Consider the following 22,853-nt stretch of genomic DNA (forward strand, 5'->3'; position numbering starts at 1 on the left):
CCTCCCCCCCTTTCTGTCTCTCTCCCTCCCTCCCTACCTTCTTACTTATCTCTCCCTTTCCCCCATCCTCTCTCGAATCCAGAGGCATTTAACCACTGAGCCACATCCTCAGCCACCAACCCCCACCTTTTTAATTATTTTGAGTCAGGGTCTCACACAGTTGCTTAGGGCTTTGCTAACTTGCTGAGGCTGGCTTTGAACTTGCTATCCTCTTGCCTCAACTTCCTGAGCCATTGGTGTACACCACCATGCTCTGCTAGTTTTCTCTCATTTTTACTGTGTATTTTCTTTTTTCTCTTTTGCTCTTTATATCTTAATTTTTATTGCATTTTATGGAATACATGTTTTCCCCATGTATTAGAGATATATATGTTCTATAGTTTAAGCTTTTATCTAAACTCATACCCAGTTTTATCACTAATATTGAGTTAAATAATGACACGTTTTCCTCATTATCTTAATTTATTGTACATGACATTTTATGAAATGTAGGGTCAATTTGTGGAATTCTCTCCCATTCTAGTAGTTGTAGTTTCTGTTTTAGACCTGTGTTGTATTTTTTTAAAACCACAGAAACTTTGTATTATATCTAAAAAAATAAATTTTTGAGTTATTATCTCTTACTGTTGTTATAGTTCTCTTTATAAAAAAATACCGTTCTTCACTTTTCAATATGAATTTTAGATTACCTTGAAACTTTTTACAAAAAGAAAACCTGTTGAAATATGCTTTGAAGTTGTGTTAAATTCATGTAAATTTTGAGAATATTTTGTATATTGTTTTTACTAGACATATTTCCATCAGGAATATGGTTTTTTTGTTTGTTTTCCATCATGCCTGTTTTTGTCTTATACTGTGGTGTAAATTTCAAATACTAATCATGACATTTCTCCCTTTATTTTGCATTATATCTCTATTGGGATTTGTACCGAGAACTTAGACATAAAAAAGACAAAGAAGTAATGATCTCTACTTCCAAATTGGTCACATTCTAGTAGTTGCACAGTTCCCTTTTTCTTTTTTTCCTGTTTTTCTTTTGGGAATTGGTAATTAAAGCAAGACCGCATACATGCTTTCCCACTGAGTTATACTTCTAACCCTAGTGGTGGTTGTTGTTTTTCTTTTTTCTTTTTCTTCTTTTTTATTTTATTTATTTATTTATTTTTGGTATGTTTAGAATAATGATTTCTATCCAGGAGTCTCTATCAAAATCATCTAGAGAACTTTTTCAAAATGAGTTGTTGGGGCTTATCCCGACCAGTTATTACTGGCTTTAGTATTTATTTTGAAAATGCTCTCTCAGTTCATTTTAATATACAACCTGTACTCAAGAACCACTACGCTTAGAGCTTGATACTATGGCTTCTTTTTGTCTGCTAGTCATTTATTTGTCATCTCATCATTTTTTTCTACTCTTTTTCTCTATGTAGGACATGTCCCAGTTGTGAAAGAAATGTGGTCCTGTTTTTCCAACCCCCCAGGGGCAATTTTTACTTCTTTTTGTTTCTATCTATTATAGTAACCATGTAACTTACTTTGTTTTACTGTCTGTGTTATTGAGAATATGTTCCTTGAGAGTAGCACCAAATGTAAGCAAGGACATGAGTTCTAGGTACATTATCTGTTTGTTTGTTGCAAATTCAAATAGGGTAAGTAGTTGAAAATTATTTGGATGACTGTATTCCATTTTGAATTTGGAGTCAAGTTGTCTTCTTTGATCTTTTCATTCTTGTTAACTCTTGAGCTTCTTAATTTCTAGGGCATATTTTCATCCTGTGGGATGTCCAGTCTTGTATATGTTGCTTTTTGATTTGTGTTATAGACTGTACATGCAAGGATATTTACCTATCAGAGTATAATTTTTCTCTTGGGACCAATGTTATATTTAGTTTCACTCATTCTGGCCACATAGTATAAAATTTTTAGGTGAGTTTTAGTCTGCTGAATAAGATAGTTGGTGAGTTATATCTAGAATAAGAATCTCAGTTATTGTAAATAAATGACCTAAAGCCATTACGGTAGAAACCAACTGGTGAAATCCCTTTCTGGTTTTTATAGTTTTGGAACTCTTGGTTTTATAACCAAATGACTTTAACATTTTTGAAAACTTGTATTAAATTTTATTATTTCTTTAGTTGTAGATATTTTTATGTCGTGCTGAGGATTGAACCCAGTGCCTCACATGTGGAAGGCAAGCACTCTACCATTGAGCCCCAGCTCCAGCCCATGACTGTAACATTTTTAAAAAAAAATTTTTAGTTGTAGTTGGATACAGTATCTTTATTTATTTATTTTTATGTTGTGCTGAGGATTGAACCCAGTGCTTTGCACATGCTAGGCAAATGCTCTACCACTTAGGCACAACCCTAGCCCCAACTTTAACATTTTTGAATTTTGGGTTTTATTTGTCAACGTAATAGTTGTCTAAAAAATAGAACTTGGGAGGCTGAAGCAGGAGAATCACAAGATCAAGGCCAGCCTCAGCAACTGGTGAGACCCTGACTCAAAAACTAAAAAGGTCTGAGGATGTGGCTCAGTGGTAAGGTGCCTCTGTCAGTCCCCAGTACTAGGAAAAAAGAAAGACTAGCATAGTTTTTTTGTTGTTAGTTCTGTGTTTTTTTTTTTTTTTAATTACAGTTTTACATCATTGAAAAACAGTAAAGAACCAGAAGCTATGTGGTCTCATGTAAGAATCCAAGAAATTTAATAAAAATAGGGCCAATATACTAATTATATATGGAGCTCTTTTGCTAACTATTTCTTCCATTTTAGATAATGAAAGAAATTCAAGAACATAAAATTAAAATATATGAATTTCCAGAAACAGATGATGAAGAAGAAAATAAGCTGGTTAAAAAGATAAAGGTAGATTCATTCATACATTTTTATATATGTACATAAATATATATACATGCATGTACATGTGTGTGAAAATATTTGGGAACCTTTTCCACAGAAAAGACCAAAAATATCAATGTTTTAAGGAGTTGGTTTACAAAACAAGATTGTTTAATGTTATTCAACTTTGGAGTTAATTTGGTTGATTAGCTGTTACATGTAAATAAGACATTGATTAAAATAGGTGAATAGCACATTCATATCTTAAATGATTTTAGGTACCCTGGACTTAAAAATGGTATATCAAATAATGGCATATGTAGGCAAATAACCCAGTTATCTTTGAATTAATGAACAATGAAGAATTTCTGGGGTTTTATAAAATAGCTACTTAGGTATTTTTGAAAGCCTCAAGAATTTTGAAAGTTTTATACTCCGAGTTAATGTGGGTGAACACAAATCAAGTTTCTTGGATATGAAATTTTGAAGTTAGAGTTTAGCAAATAAAATATTTCTTGTTTCTAGTGTTGTATTGTTAGTGTTGGTTTATGATAGGGCAGATACAATTAATCACAAGCTTCATTTTTTCCTCCCCTAAATATCAATATATTTTTTATTCTTTTCCCTCACAGTGTGGGACAGTTTTTTGGAGTGACTTTTAGCAAATAATTTGATAGCATCTGCCTTAGTATTTTTAAATTTTCAGAAAAGATATAACTATATTCACTGATTACCTTGATGGTAATATCCTATAATCTCAATTTATAAATATTTATTAATGGCCTACAAAAATGTTGAATTATTATCAATTTTCTTGTTAATCTGTTGAGTAATATAACTTTATTCTTAGATTTATGAGGACTACAGAGATGTATTTGAACAAGAATACTTTATTTTATAGGACCGTTTACCTCTTGCTGTGGTAGGTAGTAATACTATCATTGAAGTTAATGGCAAAAGGGTCAGAGGAAGGCAGTATCCTTGGGGTGTGGCTGAAGGTAAGGTTTTCTTCAGTGAATGACTTGTAAGATCTCATAAATGCAATAAAACTTTGTATTTATAATTAGTATAATATGCATACTACATTGAAACAGTCCAGATTTTCAACAATAGTTCTGATTTTATTTTCCTTTAGTCTTGTTTTCTTCAGAAGTACATTATGTTTTTCAAACTTTCTATATTTTCAAACCTTTAATACATACAGGGAAGTATGTGTTAAATTCTAACATTGTAGTAATACTTTAGAAGTCAGTTGTCAATGCCCCACCCCATTTTTTTTTCTCATCATTAGGTCAATTTCTGTTTTTTTGTTTGAAAACATTCTTATAATTCAGGACTTCTATACTCAGGGCCAAAAGATTGCTTCCAAGAGTTCTGCTGAACCCTCTGAAATAGAATAATTTGGAGAGAAAACCCATCACATTTGTCTCAAATGGGTTGTGGATCCTCAAGAATCATTGAAAATATTTATAAACTCAGTTCTCAAAGCAGAAATCACTTTTTTTTTTGCCATCACATCTTTACAAATTATTATAAGAGATCCTTTTTACTACTTTTATAAAAGCTTTTAAATGCCAATAAAATGTTATAGCAGCAAACCTTAGAATATCTCTTAGCATTACAAGTGTGTCCTCAAATTTATGTTTCTTATATTGGTTTGATCTAATACTTTCTGTGAATTTTAGTATATCATTCCAGATTATTGTCTATTCTAGATATCCCACCAGTGACCCTGTCCTTTGTTCCTAGCTATCTTTTGGACCCAGTGAACCTCTAGTTGCTGGCCTGAGACTTTAGAACTTATGCTTATGTACCCCTTAGAAATCTACACTGGAGAAATTGTATCTCTGGTTTGCTGCCTCTCCCCTACCTCCAAGTGGTGTTCTTAATACACACACACACACACACACACACACACACATTTATTTGTTTATAAATATGTATATATACATTTATTTATTATTATTTTTAAAATAAAATAAAGAGTCTTAAGTTCTTGGCTCATCTTTTTATTCTGTTTACCTATGAAGAAAGTGTTTATGAAGTGACTCTCCCCTCATCCAGACTACTAATTTTTAAAAATATATTTCATTTCAGAATAAATATATCTTTACCAATGAGAAAAAACATATTTTTCCTTTCAAATTTTTAGAATTGTATGTTTCCATGTAGCTCATTTATTAGGTTTACTTATCTATCACTGAGGATTCAACTATAGTAAAGTAATATTATAATGCAATTATTTGTCATTCCACTGAGTGCTATATTAGAGTTTTACCTTAATGAAAAATTGATCTAACCAGTTCTACATATTCTTTCATTGTTTTTACCCCCATGTTCCTGTGAGATTTCCTTTGGAAAGACTTGGTTTAGTGGAAATAATATATGTGGTCTATTTTTTTTCTTATAGTTGAAAATGGTGAACATTGTGATTTTACAATTCTAAGAAATATGTTGATAAGGTAAGTACAAACAGTGATGAAAATAGCATAAGTGTTTTGTTTCCTTAAATAAAGTTAGAGTTGTACAGATTTACTTTTTACCTCTATAAATGTGGCTAATTTAAATTGGTATTTTCATCTTAGCAATGAATTAAGTACTTGATGTAGACACCTTGGATTCTTTCTCTATGGTTTGTTTTAGCAAAAATACAAAATAAGTTGCATGACTAGGGATACAAAGGAAAATCAGTCTATCAACATGCATTATGTTGAGGTTTAGAACTGAAAGGATAAAGAGTGGAATAGACAGGAAAACTGTAAAAGCTAGACTTTGTATGTTAAAAGGTGCAGAGTTCAGTAGCTGGTGGGATGGAACAGTTTTTGTACTGTAACACTGAACAAAACCAGTCTTCCTATCTGGTGAAAAAACAGCCCTAACTTGTGCATTTCATTACCTGTTGAAAGAAAAGGAAAGCCTCGGATATTGAGGTCATTTTGATTAGAGGCCCAGGGACTTGAGTTAGAAAAGCAGCAGCAGCGTGGTTGGGAACATAGCTCAGGGTTGGAGTGCTGGCCTAGCATGTATGATGCACAGAGTTCAATCCCTTGATCGCACCCCACCCTCCTCAAAAAAGAAAAGAAAAAAAAAAACAGCAGTAGAGAGAAGAAAATGTTAATAGTGCTAGAGACATTAGCAAGAAAATGGAACGGAATGAGCTACAGTGTTGTTGAGACACATGGTTTCCTCTCTCTACCTAATCCCTCTTTCCAGTGCTCCTCCCTTTCATCTTACTTTTCCAGGCTCTCACATCATATTCTCTTCAACCACCAGTTATAATTAAATAGAAATAAAGACTTCCCACTTTCCCAATGTACAGGAATCGTTTAAGCTATTTAGAGGCAGTAATATACACATGGGTGATAATTGGAAATCATGGAATAACAAAAAGCCCACTCTTACAAATGAAGAGGAAATTTTAAGAAAGTGTGATTACTATCTCAAGAAATACATAAGGAAAAATTGTAAACTCGAGAAATTTTGAAGTCAAAGAAATTGTCATATAATTGGTATTTTTTCAAAGGAGAACATAATCAGATGTTTCTGATAGAAAGTAGATTATAAGATTGATTAAACCCTTGGGGTTGCCAGGTCTCACACTGTGAGAGGGTATCCTCAGGGTTTTGAGAACACAACACTTCAGGTTCTGTTACAAGCTGTTCTCTTTCCCTTCCATTCTTAAGGTATGACTTTGAAAGAGGTAATAATGCAATCTCTCGTGGCAGTCTGTGTGTAGGAATTGTTTAATAAATATTAATTGCCATTGTATTTCCTCTGGTTTTAAAATCTGCTGTGGTGCTTGACACAGTGGTACTCTATAAATTTTTTGTGTACTTTGAAAATATATAATCAACCATTATCTATATTCCTTTACCAAGGGAAGGCTAATTTTACTGAGCCAGAAGCTACTTAGTTTTGTTTTGTCCAGGGCCTTCCAACAAGCAAATGCTCTACTACTGAGCTAGACCTTTCAGTCCAGAAGCTACTTTGAATGTTTACAGACTGGCAGCTGGTGAGGAGAACTCTCTAGTATAAAAGTATTATAGAGCAAATTGACCATGTATATAGGAACATTTAATCAACAAAGCAGCAAGACAGTATGCATGTATGAAAATATGAAAAAAATCTTGAGCTTATATGCTACCATAGAAAATTGTGTATTTTGTAGCTCATGTCTTCAAAATAAAAATACTTAGTGAATATTTAACAGATTCTTGAGAAATAACAATACTAATATTGCCGATGTCTATAAATCTTAAGTATTTGAAATCTTGCAGACCAAAGATAGGAATAGTGATTGCTTCTAAGAAAGATTCAACCTCAAAGAATTGTCATTTTGTTAATTAAGAGAACTGGTTGCTGCAGGCAAATCAAGGAAAATGAGAAAGAAGAAAATGTTGCAAATATTTTGAGGGTGTAGGAATGGGATGGTACAGAAATAACAGAAGGAAAAAAAAAGAGAGAACACTTTGAGATCGGTAATGGGAAATGGAAAAAACATTCCTGAAACTAGGGAGAACTATATAGCTAATTATCAAATTATTTTAAGAATGGAGAATGGATTGAGACTTAAAAGGATAAAGTAAAGCATGATTAAATAGAAATAAAGGCTTTCATATCTGGCAAAAGTTAAGAGCTATAGATGTAGTTCATTGATAGAACACCTGCCTAGCACATGAAAGGCCCTAAATTTAATCCCCAGTATTGTCCCCCACCCAATAAAGTCAGAATTATGCAATCATATAAATGATTTACTGCAAAGGAAGATCTTTCATTACCTAAAATGTTAGATGACACTAACAAAAATAGGTTAACAAAAAGTTTACCTTGTTTTTATTTTATACATCTTGTATTTCACTATACTTTTCTTCAGGCGCTTTGAAGATTTTTCATAAATAGAGTGACATGTGATGTATAATAATTAAAATTATAAAATATTATTTTTATGTTGGCACAATTTTTTTTATTCTCTTCTTATAGAAGCTAGTAATAGTAATTTATTCCCAAAATCAACATTAGTTATATTTTAGCTTCATTCTTTAGTTGTCAGTTGTTTTGAAGCTACTATATATCTATAGTCAGGGTACAAAAAAAATAACATGTTTCTGGCAAAATGGATTTCATAGTAGAAGAGGTAAGATAGTATCACCTATGACATGTATGGTCCCAAAAAGGATTGGAGTGCCTTTACTTCTAGGCTGGGAAGAAAGTAGAGCTCTTCTAAGGATCAGTAACAAATTAGCAATCAGTTTCACCTACCAGATATGCTAGGAATTAAGAGCTCTCTGACTTGATTGTAGATCAGATCTTTAAATATAACTGTGTGGCTCAAGAGAGTATGAATTATCAAGGGACAGAGTATTACAGGAGATTAGTAAACTATCAAAGAACTATGGAAATGTCAGAAAGAAGGAGATGAATCAGTAGTTAAATGTTACATTCTAAGAGTACTTTGCAAAACTTCGTGGTAAAGTAATCATACATATTTTCTGGATATAAGGAAGTTCATATAGCATATCTTTAGGTTTGTCTTCCAGAAGGGAGATGTGATAAGTGGTAAGGATGGAAGATGGCAGATGCAAGAAATTAAAAAATAATGGGTGATGAGAAAAGAGAAGATTGGATAATAGAGTACTATGATACCTCGAGAGAACACTGTTGGTAAATGATATCCATAGAGCAGCTACAGAGTATCTTCAATGAATTCTAAAGAATGATGAAATTGTCATATAAATTGTATAGTTTATCTTCTATGTATTGATTTTATATCTGAAACAAATATGGAAGAAAAATTTATTTAACCAAATCATCATTGGAGAGTTTAAAAAAACAGAAATGTACTCTAAATTGATTCCCCTGTTTGAAACCAACTTGAAGTGTCCCTGTGTATTAATCTGGTAATAGTTGCTTAAAGAAAAGCAATCTCGTTTAGATTTTATGAGCTAATCTCCTTTCCCTTCTCTAGTAAAATTAAATATGTACCATCAGGGTCAATACTCTTATAGACAGTTCATCCTTCAGAAATTGCTTTAAGGGATTTGTGGCTCTTAAAATCTCATTTGGAATCTAAATTTCTGTTGCTTAAGTTGGTGTATTTTACCTTGGTCTGCTTTGAGTATGAATAAAGACAGATAAAAAAAATCTTCATTATGAATAATCTTTTGCTTTATTTAAGTATGAAATTTTTGTTTGGGTAAAACTTGCATTAGTAAAAGCAAACTCTTGCTATTTGTTTATGACAGAACACACATGCAGGACTTGAAAGATGTTACTAATAATGTACACTATGAGAACTACAGAAGCAGAAAACTGGCAGCTGTGACTTACAATGGAGTTGATAACAATAAGAATAAAGGGCAGCTTACAAAGTAAGTGTATATACTTTTTCCTCCACAAAAGGTATTACATAGTAAATAATCATACTGTTTTATTTTCATCAGATTCCTTCTTATTACTCATCAGAAAATTTGGATAATGTTCCCTGTGAACAACATCAGAAAATTGTGTTGTTAAGCTTTGTTTTAGTAGTTTTATATACTGGTTTTTAATTGTTGGAGGAATTTTTTTTATTATATTGCTCCTTAAAGAATCATGCATTCTCTTCTGGTCATTTGCCATCATCTTATTAATCCATATACCACACATTTAATAGAATTCCAGTTAGAAATTAAACATCTTTTAGCAAATAAGTTTTTTGGGGAAAGAAAATAGTTATCTTTAAGATCTCTTAAATTCATTTTACTTATTTTTTAAGGTAAAGATTCTTTTTTTTTTTGCCATTACTTCATATTTATTATGGCATTCAAAATGTAATGTCCTCTCCAAGTATGGTGGCATACACCTATAATCTCAGCAGCTCGGGAGGCTGAGGCAAAAGCAGTGCAAGTTCAAAGCCAGCCTCTGCCACTTAGCAAGGCCCTAAGCACCTTAGCGAGACTCTAAAAAACATATCTTAAAAAAAAAAAAGGCTGAGATGTGTCTCAGTGGGTAAGTGCCCCTGAGTTTAATCCCTGGTACAAAAAAAAAAAAAAAGAAAGAAGTAAAGAAAAAAAAATTAATGTCCTCAGAGAAGTGTGTGCCTCTGTGGGAACTGGAATCAGGTATTGGCGCCCACCTGTGGCTTCAATTGTGCACAAGCAGTGACTCTTCCTATATTCTCTTTAAGGAGAGTAAATAACTTCTGCTAAAAGGAAAAGCTTTAAACACAGCATTTTGAAAGAAAGAACCAAGTTTATTTGGACAGGACCAAACAAAAATATTCTGATGAATATAGTCTTATTACCTTCTGTATTCATATTCTATTGTGTATTCCAAGAAGTAAATTAGCTAGCATTTGGATTTCTTCTCTTGTTAGTGAGAATAGTATGACTACCAAGCATGTAGCTTTGCCTTACTGATTGCATATTGCAAACTGTGATGGGTTTTATGATGGAGGTGTGGGGAGATATATGAGAAAGTAGGATTTTTGATAACCATGTCTATACCCTACACTTCCTTTATTTGGATTGTTGAAGACCAAAACTATAATGAAAACTATTTTAAGTGATGTACATTGCAGCTAGATATTATCTTATCATTTGGAGAGAATCCTGAGGAATTGTATATGTAAATAATGAGAAAAGTTTTTAAAAAAAGCAATAGTGTTGTTTTTGTAGCTGTCAATATTCCTTATAATGGAATAGAAAAATGTCACTTTCATATTTAAAAATATAAAATCCTATTTGAGATAAGGTTTAGTTTTTTTCTCCTTCACAAAATGTATGTGAACAATTTTAATACAAAATAAAAGAATTTATAATAGTGAATATTCATAAAATTTTAATCTACTTTAAATGTATTTTCTTTAATTTGGGGACTTTTAACTATTTAAAAGAAAAGCATACACAAAGCTACTGATGATTTTATATAATGTTTAAAGACAAATGTACTACCAATGTATTTTTCATTAAAGGTATGTACTTCATGTTAATTTTTTTAAATTAAATAATTGTTTATATCCTAAACATGAGAAATTACTTTTTCCACATTTCAAATTTAAGATTTTTAAAATAATACAATTGGAGTAGTCCTCCTATTAGTTATAGGTAAGGTAATTCAGAGAAAAATAGTAAATCTTAAGCTTTGATTTAAAAATTTTTTAAATGTATACAGAATTCTATTCTTTGGGCTTAACTTGATGAGTTCAGTTATAACCCAGGAAGAAAGTTTAAGAAGTAGAAGTAGTATAAAAAGAATACTATCAGAAATCTATGTCAAGATGACTCATGACAAAAGTTTGCCTGTGGAAATAAAAAAAGAAAAGTTTGCATGCTAAAAAGCAAATTGCCCCAGAAGCTAGTAAGTAGAAAAAGAAATGTTTTTAGAGATCAAACCAATTACAGAATGACTATAATTGTAAAAGATGTTTGATACAATTTGATTAGAATTTATTCCTTATTGAGGTAATAAATATTAAATTTTTACACTAATTATAAGGAAGTCATTGAGACATATTAAATCTGAAAGAAGTCACTTAAAAGTTCATCCATTATTTATATGTTATCTTGAAAGTTTTAGCAATTTCAAAAAGCATAGTAGCTAAATTAAAAAAAAACAATATCAGCAGTTTATAATGCCTTTATTACAGCTAGATACATATCCATGAATAACTAAAAATAAAGACTAATGTTTAAGTATATGAAGTATGAGTTTAGGCTTCTTATTGAAGTTCTTTTTTTGGATTGCTCTAATGGGACTCTCCCTCCATAGTGATGTGTCCTTTGACAACGATAGCAGGGAGAGGTTGAGGTTGCAATAATACAGTCTTGGAAGAAGCAGAATTGTTTAAAAAAAAAAAAAAGTTGCCAGTACTCCAACCATCTCATTTTGTATGAACTTAGAGCATCTGAACATGGTTCAAAACACTGTTTCTAACATCTAAAAACATGCTTTTCCCTTAATAGAAACGTTTTAATATTGGGAAACGCAGATGCTTTATGGATTTATCATTGAAGATATACCTCAGTAAATGAGATGAAGGAGTAGGTTCTTCTTGAAAGTGAGAGAAGGGCTATCTGCAACTTGGGAAATTTCAGGCAGATCAGTTTAACTAAGAATTTGTATAGAAGTTGAGGATCTGGAAATTTATTCTCTTAAAACTACTCATGCTTAAATAACTTAAAAGACTTCATATAGAGTCCCAATTTTAGAGATAATTCAACTAGACAATCTCTTTGGTCCCTTTAAAAAATGTTGGTGGTAGTTCTTTTTAAATTTACTTTTTATGGAATCTAAATAGGGTTTAATGTAGGCAATTTGAGAAAGAAAGAAAATTGATGATAATGTCAATTATTCAATCTATTGATTGCTGAGGAACCTGTTTTTTTCATTACCCAGTAAACAACATTTCTTCATACCCACACATATATGTGTGCATACTCACATTTATGTGTGTATACACACAAGAACACGTATTCAAAATTTATAGTTAAACTAACCTTTATATGGCAATACACACTTCATAAAGTGCTAATCATATTTGGTTTATAAGCTAAATTGTTCAAAAAATGTTAGGAATTGGATAGTATTAATTTATCTTATTTTTAATTTTCTGAGGCAATTTTTGACAAACAGAGTGTGCTTAACTGTGGAATAAAAATGAAAATATATTTGTTTTGCATATCTGAAAATTGGTCCTAAAATAATTGTTCTGGAAGGACTTAAAATCAAGAATGAGAATGTGTGGTTAAAATCTGAAAGGTAGCTGAAATTGTCTAGTTAAATACTAGCTTGTCTCAAGGCTTTCTAGACACTCAAGAAAGGGTTACTATTCTTAACAACTGGCCAGGTATTACCTGTATCTGACAAATAAGTTATCAGTTTTTTAGTACTTCTTTAAGTCTTTTTTTTTTTTTTTTTTTTTTTTTGGTGGTGTTGTTGTTGGTGCTGGGGATCATACTCAGGGCCTTGTACATGTGAGGCAAGCACTCTACCACCTGAGCTATATCCCCAGCCCCACTTCTTAAATCCTCAGGGAGAGTGTATCTTGTGCATTTCTGTATGGGGGATGGTAGGTTGTTGGAAGCCACAGAAAGTGAGACCTCCCCATCAAACACATTCAATAAGGGGTTGTAAAGGAAAGGGGAGAAGAGGTCCATATCCAGATTACAAATCTCCTTAAAGAAAGAAAATGATCCTCAATAAGGGGAGAGCTATCCTTTTTTGCTAATTTGTTTTTTAGAGTTTTATATGCTGCTTTCTTCCTTGATTTTTCTTGTACCTTTTACTTAAAATCACTGTTGATTATCTCTGAACTCTTTATCTATCATTAGCAGTATTAAGATGGTTGATAACATGCTCCAGGTTTGTGGGCACATCCTGTTAGCTCTTTCCTGCTTGTCAGTTCATTTCTCTTTTCTATAGCCTTCTTCATCTCCGCTCTTAGGATAACTTTACAAGTAACTGAGTTCCTAAAAATACAGGTTTCAGAGTTGATCCTTAGAACTCTTTTCATGAAAAAGTTTTTAATTATAAAAGTTTCCCCCTAAAATTAAATTTATTCAGTTATATCCCTCACTCTTTGTTCAAATGTACTTTTATAAAAATAATAGTTGGGATTTTATGTTGTTTATGATTGGTTTTAATGCTCTCATTTGGCAGAATACTGACAAATATTGTTTCCCGAAATTTTTGAAAATTTGTTCGTCTTTGAAATCTGTTGAAATGAAATTCTTTTGGAAAATTTTACATGAAAACTATATGTCAGATATATAGTGACTAACTAACCATTGGAGTGAAAGTATTAAATGTACTAGCTTAATGTATTCTTCAAGAAATACCACACACATAATTTGAATGAAATGTATGTCATGAAATACAACCATGATAGAATTTTGCTGAGTCAACTTCATGTGGCCCTTGTTGTGATTCTGTTACTGTTCACCAAAGGATGAATTATCTGGTGGTTTTAAAGAATTCTAACCAGGGCTGGGGTTATGGCTCAGCAGTAGAGTGCTCGCCTTGCATATGCAAGGCCCTAGGTTCGATCCTCAGCATCACATAAAAATAAATAAATAAATAGATAAATAAATAAATAAATAAATAAATTTAGATTAAAAAATCTTCACATGAAAATAATATTTAAAAAAAAAAGAATTCTAACTCTGTTAAAGAGAACCCTGAAAGGAACTATATTGTATCTTTGGGGATTTAGTTTGGTATTCAGGTTATGTGATAGCCTTTTTCTTTTCCTTTTATGAGACTTTTTCCATTTCTTTGACTGGGTTGCTATTAATTTCTTTGACAAGATTGGGTTTGCAAAGCTTTTAGCATATCTGTGGGGTAGGGGAATTTCCCATTAAAAAGCAAACAGGCAATAATGTAACTTGGTTTTTCCAGCCATCCATTTTAGTTGGGGGGAAAAGAAATAATACTAAATGTGATAATAAAAAGTGATTCTTTTTCCTGCATTTTCTACATTGTAAGCACAATTTTGTATTATGGTTTTAAAAGAATCATTTTAATAAAGGTAACTGGAAGTGGAATACTGATTTATTTTAAAAATTAAAGAATTTAAAGATCCATTTTAGGTATGCATGAACATTTTTTTCATAATATTTGAATATCAGTTCATTTGGTCAGGGATCAAGCATGATCAAGGATGAAGAAGTATCTCAAACATCATCTATTGCGGATTTTCTTTTGAAAATACACATTTAATAGGTTTGGAACTTTGGACAGGCTATCAGAAGATAATTGCATAAAATATATTTTCATAACGATTTGGAATGCTTATTGATAAGAGAATTGGGGGAATAAATTAACTCACTGTAACAAATTTTACCATAAGATTTTTAACTTAAGGCACATACCTTAATTATTTAATCCTCAAAGCTATACATTTGCCTTTATTTGTTGCTTTTAGTAGTGTTTAAACATGTTCAGTATTTTTTATCTTTTAGGTAGGCATGTAAAGGATTATTTATCTTTTGAAAGATATAATCAGTTCTTGTTTACTATGCACAGATTCCTAATATTTAAAATTTGAATTCAAAAGCAGATTTCAAATGATGGTGGAATGAGATGAACATCATTACCCTAGGTTCATACATGACTGCACATGTGGTGCAACCCTACATTGTTTACAACCAGAGAAAGGAAAAGTTGTGATCCATTTATGTACAATGAATCAAAATGCATTCTGTCGTGTATAACTAATTAGAACAAATAAACAACAACAACAACAAGAAGCACATTTCAAAACATCATTGTTTCCCTGTAGTTTGCTATTTTTCCTCAAGAGTCATTTAAATAATAATTTAGGTGACAAGGTTTACTCTTTGAAAACTGGTAGATAGCCTTTAATGTGTATGGATTACTATAAATTCTTTATGTGAATTGCCTGATTCTTCCCAGAGATACATAAAATTAGCATTAGGTTATTATAAGTATGAATATGTGTTTAACATTAAAATGATTATTATATTCTCTCAAATCCTGATTTATTCAATATATTTACAATATTGAAATATTTGTTTTTGAATCGTGGCTATATTGTTAAATAAGTTGCTTAAGTATACATATTCAATTATTTAAGACTATCAACTCAATAATAGTTACTAGATTATTATATAGAGTCTAACGAGGAAATTTTGGGAGTGTTTGAGGAATTGAAGTTAGAAACCCTTTGAAAAGCTAACAAAAGCTTTGGGTCATCTCACCAGCAAAATGAACTTAAGCACACATCTATTTAGTATGCTTACTTCAGGGCAGTCACTAACACTCTGCGCAAAAGATCTGAGATCCCTGTGTTTTAAAAACCCCTGCCATTAGCTGGTGGTACACTCCTATGTTCCCAGTGACGAGGAAGGCTGAGGCAGGAGGAATGTAAGCTGTGCAACTTAATGAGACCCTGTCTCAAAATTTTAAAAAAAGAGTATTGGGATGTAGCTCAGTGATAGTGCCCCTGGGTTTAATCCCTAGCACCATAAAAAATTTTTAAAAAATTAAAACGCCTGCCATTAGTATAAGAAATATAAGAAAAGTTTGTTTGTTTTGGTGATACTGAAAATTGAATCCAGTGGCACTCTACCACTGAGCTATAGTCCTAAACTTTATTTATTTATTTTGAATTTCAATTTTTAAAAATTTTATTTCTTTATTCTAATTTATTTTATATGACAGCAGAATGCAATACAATTCATATTACTGGTATAGAGTACATTTTTTCACATTTCTGATTGTATACAAAGTATATTCACACCATTTGTGTCTTCATACATGTACTTAGGGAAATGATGTCCATCTCATTCCACCATCTTTTTTATATCCCTTGCCACCTCCCTTCCCCTCTCTCCCTTTTGCCCTATCTAGAATTCATCTAATCTTCACATGCTTCCCCTCCCAACCCCACTATGAATCAGCCTCCTTATATCAGAGAAAACATTTGGCATTGGTTTTTAGAATTGGCTAGCTTCACTTAGCATTATATTCTCCAGCTCCATCCATTTACCTGCAAATGTCATGATTTCATTCTCTTTTATTGATGAGTAATATTCCATTGTCTATAAATACCACATTTTCTTTATTCATTCATCTACTGATGGGCATTTAGGTTGGTTCCACAGTTTAGCTGTTGTGAATTATGCTGCAATAAACATTGATGTGGCCGTAGTATGCTGTTTTTAAGTCCTTTGGGTATAGAACAAGGAGTGGGATAGTTGGATCAAATGGTGGTTCCATTCCAAATTTTCCAAGAAATCTCCATACTTCTTTCCATATTGGTTGCACCATTTTGCAGACCCAGCAGCAGTGTATGATTGTGCCTTTCCCCCATATCCTTGCCAATACTTATTATTGTTATATTCTTCATAGCTGCCATTCTGACTGGAATGAGATGAAATCTTAAGTGTATAGTTTTCATTTGCATATCTCTAATTGCTAGAGATGTTGAACATTTTTTTATATATATTTGTTGATTGTATATCACCTTCTGAGAAGTGTCTGTTCAATTCCTTGGCCCATTTATTGATTGGGTTATTTATTATTTTGGTGTTTAGCTTTTTGAGTTCTTTATATCCCTAGAGATTAGTGCTCTATCTGATGTGCAAGTGGTAAAAATTTGCTCCCAAGCTGTAGGGTCTCTCTTCACCTCACTGATTGTTTCTTTTGCTAGAAGAAGCTTTTTAGTTTGAATCTGTCCCATTTATTAATTCTTGATTTAATTCTTGCACTATAGGAGTCTGATTAAGGAAGTGGGGGCTTAATCCTATATGATGGAGATTGGGGCCTACTTTTCTTCTGTTAGATGCAGGGTCTCTGGCTTAATTCCTCGGTCCTTGATCCACTTTGAGTTAAGTTTTATGTATGGTGAGAGAGATGGATTTAATTTCATTTTTCTGCATATGGATTTCCAGTTTTCTGAGCACCATTTGTTGAAGAGGCTATTTTTTCCTCCAGTGTATGTTTTTGGCACTTTTGTCTAATATAAGATAACTGTAATTATGTGGGTTAGTTTCTGTGTCCTCTATTCTGTACCATTGGTCTACCAGTATATTTTGGTGCCAATACCATGCCATTTTTGTTACTGTTGTTCTGTAGGATAGTTTAAGGTCTGGTATAGTGATACCATCTGCTTCGCTCTTCCTGCTAAGGATTGCTTTAGCTATTTTGGGTCTCTTATTTTTCCAGGAATTTCATGACTGCTTTTTCTATTTCTATGGGGAATGTCATTGGGATTTTTATTGGAATTGCATTAAATCTATGTAGTGCTTTTGTCAATATTAATTCTGCCTATGCAAGAACAAGGGTGATCTTTTCATCTTCTAAGGTCTTCTTTAATTTCTTTAGGGTTCTGTAGTTTTCGTTGTAGAGGTCTTTCATCTCTTTTGTTATTTTATTCATTCTTTCATTCATTCATTCATTTATTTTGAGGCTATTGTAAACGGGGTAGTTTTCCTTTCAGAGGATTTGCCACAGTTACACAGAAATGCCTTTGATTTATGGGTGTTGATTTTGTATCCTGCTACTGTGCTGAATTCATTTACTAGTTCTAGAAGTTTCTGGTGGAGTTTTTTGGGTCTTCTAAGTATAGAATCATATCGTTGGCAAATAGTGCTAATTTGAATTCTTCTTTTCCTGTCTGTATACTTTAATTTCTTTTGTCTGCTCCCAAGTTTTCTGATGTGTCTAATCACTCTGACCAGTGTTTCAAGAAGTATTTTAAATAGAAATGGTAAAAGAGGGCATCCCTGTCTTTTTCCAGTCTTTTGAGACAATGCTTTCAATTTTTCTCCATTTAGAATGATGTTGGCCTGGGGCTTAGCATAGGTAGCTTTTACAGTGTTGAGATATTTTCCTGTTATCCCTAATTTTCCTAGTGTTTTGAACATGAAGGGGTGCTAATTTTATCGAATGCTTTTACTGCGTCTATTGAGATGATCGTATGGTTTTTTAAGTCTATGGATGTGATGAATTACATTTATCGACTTCCGTATGTTGAACCAACCTTGTATCCTGAGATGAACCCCACTTGATCCTTGCACTATCTTTTTGATATGTTTTTTTATTTGATTTGTGTTTCGATGGTCAAAAGGTGCCACTTATGCAGTCGAGGGTGAGAAATAAAGAATGTCCACATGCTTCTGCCCTTTGCAATGCTTTTTTCACTCAAATCACTCATACAATTTCACTCTATAGGTTCTTAATCAAGAAAATGACAATCCTTAATGCTAGGCACTGCAGTAGACACAATTAATTCACAGCAAACAATTCAGGATTAATTAATTCACAGTAAACAATTCTAGATTAATTCTAAGCACTGCAGACACACTTAATCATGACCGGCTAATGACAGACATTCTCTCTGCACACTAAGTTCAAGTGTCAGATCAAAAGTCTCTAGCCTTAGGCTTTAAATCCGGCAGATGCACACTCAGACCATGGTGATCAGATCAGGAACCAAGGCAGGCTTCTGGAGTGGAGCTGATGGCTAGCTGAGGAGAGGATCATAGGGAGAAGTTGTGGCTGTAGAGTTTGAGAGCAGTGAGGCAGATGCAGAAGATCAGCAAAAGTATTGGGATGTCAGTCCAGATCCTCATCAGGCTCTCAGTGTGAGGGCATCAGTATCGGCTGGCTGAATGTATGTTCATTTGCTCTGTTATTTATACTAAATTTTGGGGCTTTTGCCCCTCCCCTCCTTTTAATCCTTATCAACTGCCACTGAATTTCTCAGTAACATCATTTACCCTGGGGTTAAAACATCTGGTCCGGTGGACTTGTTTGTGCTTGAGGACCACAATGGAGGACTCTGTTAGCCGTGCCTGATGAGATTGCAGGTTTCTTTCTTTTTTTTTTTTTTAATTTTTATTTATTTATTTATTTTTTAGTCATACATGACAGTAGAATGCATTTTGATATATAATACATACATGGAATGTACATACATCAATCATATTGTCTTTTCTGTTCTGCTGCCCTTCCTATCCTTCCTACTCCTCCCCTCCTCTCCCATCCTTTCTCTCTATCCAATCTAATGTGACACACTTTTTTTTTCTTTTTCTCATTACAACATCATATATGTATTCTGTATAACAAGGAAGAGCATGAGAAGAAGACTACCACTAAATAGGAAAGAGAGGTGGGAGAGAAAAAGAGGGAGAAGTGGAGTTGCACAGAAGATGGGAGGAGAACCTCATTGAGATTGCAGGTTTCAAACTGAAGTTTTTAAAATAGAGTTACTTAGGCTCAGGCCTAAGGGCATCCTCATAATTTGTCAGAATTTTATTGAGAATTTTTGCATTTATGTTCATTAGAGATATTGTCTGAAGTTTTCTTTCTTTGATGTGTTTTGCCTAGTTTTGGAATCAGGGTGACATTGGCCTCATAGAATGTATTTGGAAGTGCTCCCTCTTTTTCTATTTCCTGAAGTAAATTGAGGACTATTTGTATTAGTTCTTCTTTAAAGGTCTTGTAGAACACGGCTGTGTATCCATCTGATCCTGGGCTTTTCTTGGTTCGTAGGTTTCTGATGGTGTCTTCTGTTTCATCACTTGAAATATATCATCCTTATTCAATTTGGGCAAATCATGTGACTAGAAATTTGTCAATGCCTTCAATATTTTCTATTTTATTGGAGTATAAGTTTTCAAAATAATTTTTGGGGCTGGGGTTGTGGCTCAGTGGTTGAGTGCTTGCCCTGCATGCGTGAGGCACTGGATTTGATCCTCAGCACCATATAAAATAAATAAATAAATAAAACAACTAAAAACAATTAAAAAATTTCTAATTATCTTCTGTAGCTCTGAAGTGTTGTGATATTTCCTTTTTCATCATGTATGTTAGTGATTTGAGTTTTCTCTATCCTTTGTTAGCATGGCTAAGGGTCTGTCAATTTTATTTATTATTTCAAAGAACCAACTTTTTATTTTGTTTCTTTGTTTCAATTTCATTGATTTCAGCTCTGATTTTAATTATTTCCTGTCTTCTGCTTTTGGTGTTGATTTGTTCTTCTTTTTTTCTAGGGCTTTGAGATGTAATGTTAAGTCATTTATTTGTTGACTTTTTCTTCTTTTAAGGAATGAACTCCATGCAATGAACTTTCCTCTTAGTACTGTCTTCATAGTGTCCCAGAGATTTTTGATACATTGTATCTATGTTCTCATTCACCTCTAAAGATCTTTTAATCTCTTCTTTGATGTCTTTTGCAACCCATTGCTCATTTAGTAGCATATTATTTAGTCTCCAGGTATTGGAGTAGCTTTTATTTTTTATTTTATCATTGATTTCTAATTTCATTCCATTATGATCTGATAAAATGCAGGGTAGTATCTCTTCCTTTTTTTGTATTTGCTAAGAATAGCTTTGTGGCATAATATATGGTCTATTTTAGAGAAGGATCCATGTGCTGCTGAGAAGAAAGTGTATTCGTTCATTGAAGGATGAAATATTCTATATATGTCAGTTAAGTCTAAGTTATTGATTGTATTATTGAGATCCGTATTTTCTTTGTTCAGCTTTTGTTTGGATGATCTATCCAGTGGTGAAAGAGGTATGTTAAAAGTCAAAAGGAATTATTGTGTTGTAGTCTATTTGAGTCTTGAACCTGAGAAGAGTATGTTTAATGAATGTAGAAACTCCATTTTTTGGGGGGGGCATATACATTTATTATTGTTATGTCTTCTTGATGAATTGTTTCCTTAAACAGTATGAAAAATCCTTCTTATCCCTTTTGATTAATTTTGGCTTGAAGTCTATTTGATATGAGGATGGGAATCCCTGCTTGCTTCCGCAGTCCATGTGAGTGGTGTGATTTTTCCCAGCCTTGTTACCGTCAGTCTGTGAATGTCTTTTCCACAGCATATTGTTGGGTCTTTTTTTTTTTAGTCTAATCTGCCAGTCTACGTCTTTTTTTTTTTTTTTTTTTTTTTTTTTTTTGAGAGAGAGAGAGAGAGAGAAATTTTTTAGTATTTATTTTTTTAGTTTTCGGTGGACACAACATCTTTATTCTTATGTGGGGCTGAGGATCGAACCCAGTGCTCCACGCATGCCAGGCTAGCGCGCTACCACTTGAGCCACATCCCCAGCCCCAGTCTATGTCTTTTGATTGATGATTTTAGGCCATTAACATTCAGGGTTATTATTGAGATATGATTTGTATTTCCAGCCATTTCTGTTTATTTTTTGGTATTTAACTTGAATTGGTTTGTCCTTTGACCTGTTTTTCCTTTAGACTAAAACCTCCCTTTGCTGATTTTCATGGGTTTTCTTTCTGTAGTGCAGGCTTTTGAGTTGTAAAATCTTTTAACTTCTGTTTATCATGGAAGGTTTTAATTTCATCATCAAATCTAAAGCTTAATTTTGCTGGATATAAGACCAGCCTTTATTTTATTATGTTTTTTAAAGTTTTGAGAAAGGGCTGCACTAAACTGCCCAGACTGGTCTAGGACTTTTCGGTCCTCCTGCTTTAGTTTCCCAGGTAGCTGAGATTATAGGAAACACCACTGCACCTGGCTGTCATCACCTTGTAATGAAATAATGCTACACTTTAAAATTTCTTCAACAAACACTGCTTTATAAATGCAGGCTCTTGTTCTAAGTTAGTATATCTGGTTTAGTTTTATTTTCATAACTTCTGCTTAGTTGTTTAGTTGGTAAAATACACTGTAGATTTCCAAATAGAAGTAAGTTTTCCTTTGGAAAGAAGTATCCTTAGGTTAAATACTTTACACTATATAAACAAATCATCTTCATCAAAGCAGTACATACTTATTCTTCCTTTTTGCTAAGAAAAAATGGTAGTAGCTGATATTCTGTCTTATTTAGTATTTTCTATCTAAGCTTTTTTTGTCCTCCTTGATAGGAAAGAAGAGAGCTGTGTATGGTCAGAAATACTCAGCCTAATGAGAGGTCACCATAAGAATGTGACATATCAAGGTTAAAGTGATTGGCCCTTTAAATTATTGGGGAAATAAAAAAAAACATTACCACTGTTGAGATAAAATCACCCATTTAAGTTGTAAATTATTTTTTATAGAGTCAAAATAAATAAATGTGTTTATCAACAAAGTCAGAAAAGGGCTTGCCTTCTTTCAAGGTGCTTCGGTGTATTCATTAATTTTCAGATATCTACAAAACAACAGAGCCGACTCATCATTCTCCCCTGGATATTTTGTCATTCTCTCATATGTTTAAATATGCTAGCTTTAACATAAATTTACGTGTAAATATTGGTAAATATTTTAAAATATGAAAAAATGATAACATTATTATGCAAAGAGATTTGAGCCCATGGACTTTCATGTCCGTGTTAAACTTTTTTTTTTATTATTATTTAACTGTGCTTAATGCCTATTCTGGCATTTCAAAAATAAATATCAAAATATTTGATCCTTATTATTTCATGTATGTGTATGTGTATAAGCCATTGAACAGTTTAAAATTTAAAACACTGAAACATTTGAAATAAAGATGAATTTTCAAAACATTAAAAAATTTTAAGAAGCCTAGAAATATTCTTCAAACCTGAATAGTGTTTTAAG

At 32.6% G+C, this 22,853-nt stretch overlaps 1 protein-coding gene across 1 annotated transcript in view; it reads left to right on the forward strand.

The window, feature by feature from the left end:
- Positions 1-22,853, forward strand: part of Septin7 (septin 7) — a 78,362-nt gene that overhangs the window by 49,014 nt on the left and 6,495 nt on the right. Inside the window, exons 6-9 of the mRNA XM_026387609.2 lie at positions 2,773-2,865; positions 3,740-3,836; positions 5,249-5,300; positions 9,081-9,206. Coding sequence (XP_026243394.2) covers positions 2,773-2,865; positions 3,740-3,836; positions 5,249-5,300; positions 9,081-9,206 — 368 coding nt within the window. The remainder of the gene's footprint in view (positions 1-2,772; positions 2,866-3,739; positions 3,837-5,248; positions 5,301-9,080; positions 9,207-22,853) is intronic.

This window comes from Urocitellus parryii, chromosome 3 (genome assembly GCF_045843805.1).
Source record: "Urocitellus parryii isolate mUroPar1 chromosome 3, mUroPar1.hap1, whole genome shotgun sequence".
NCBI classification, from domain to species: domain Eukaryota; kingdom Metazoa; phylum Chordata; class Mammalia; order Rodentia; family Sciuridae; genus Urocitellus; species Urocitellus parryii.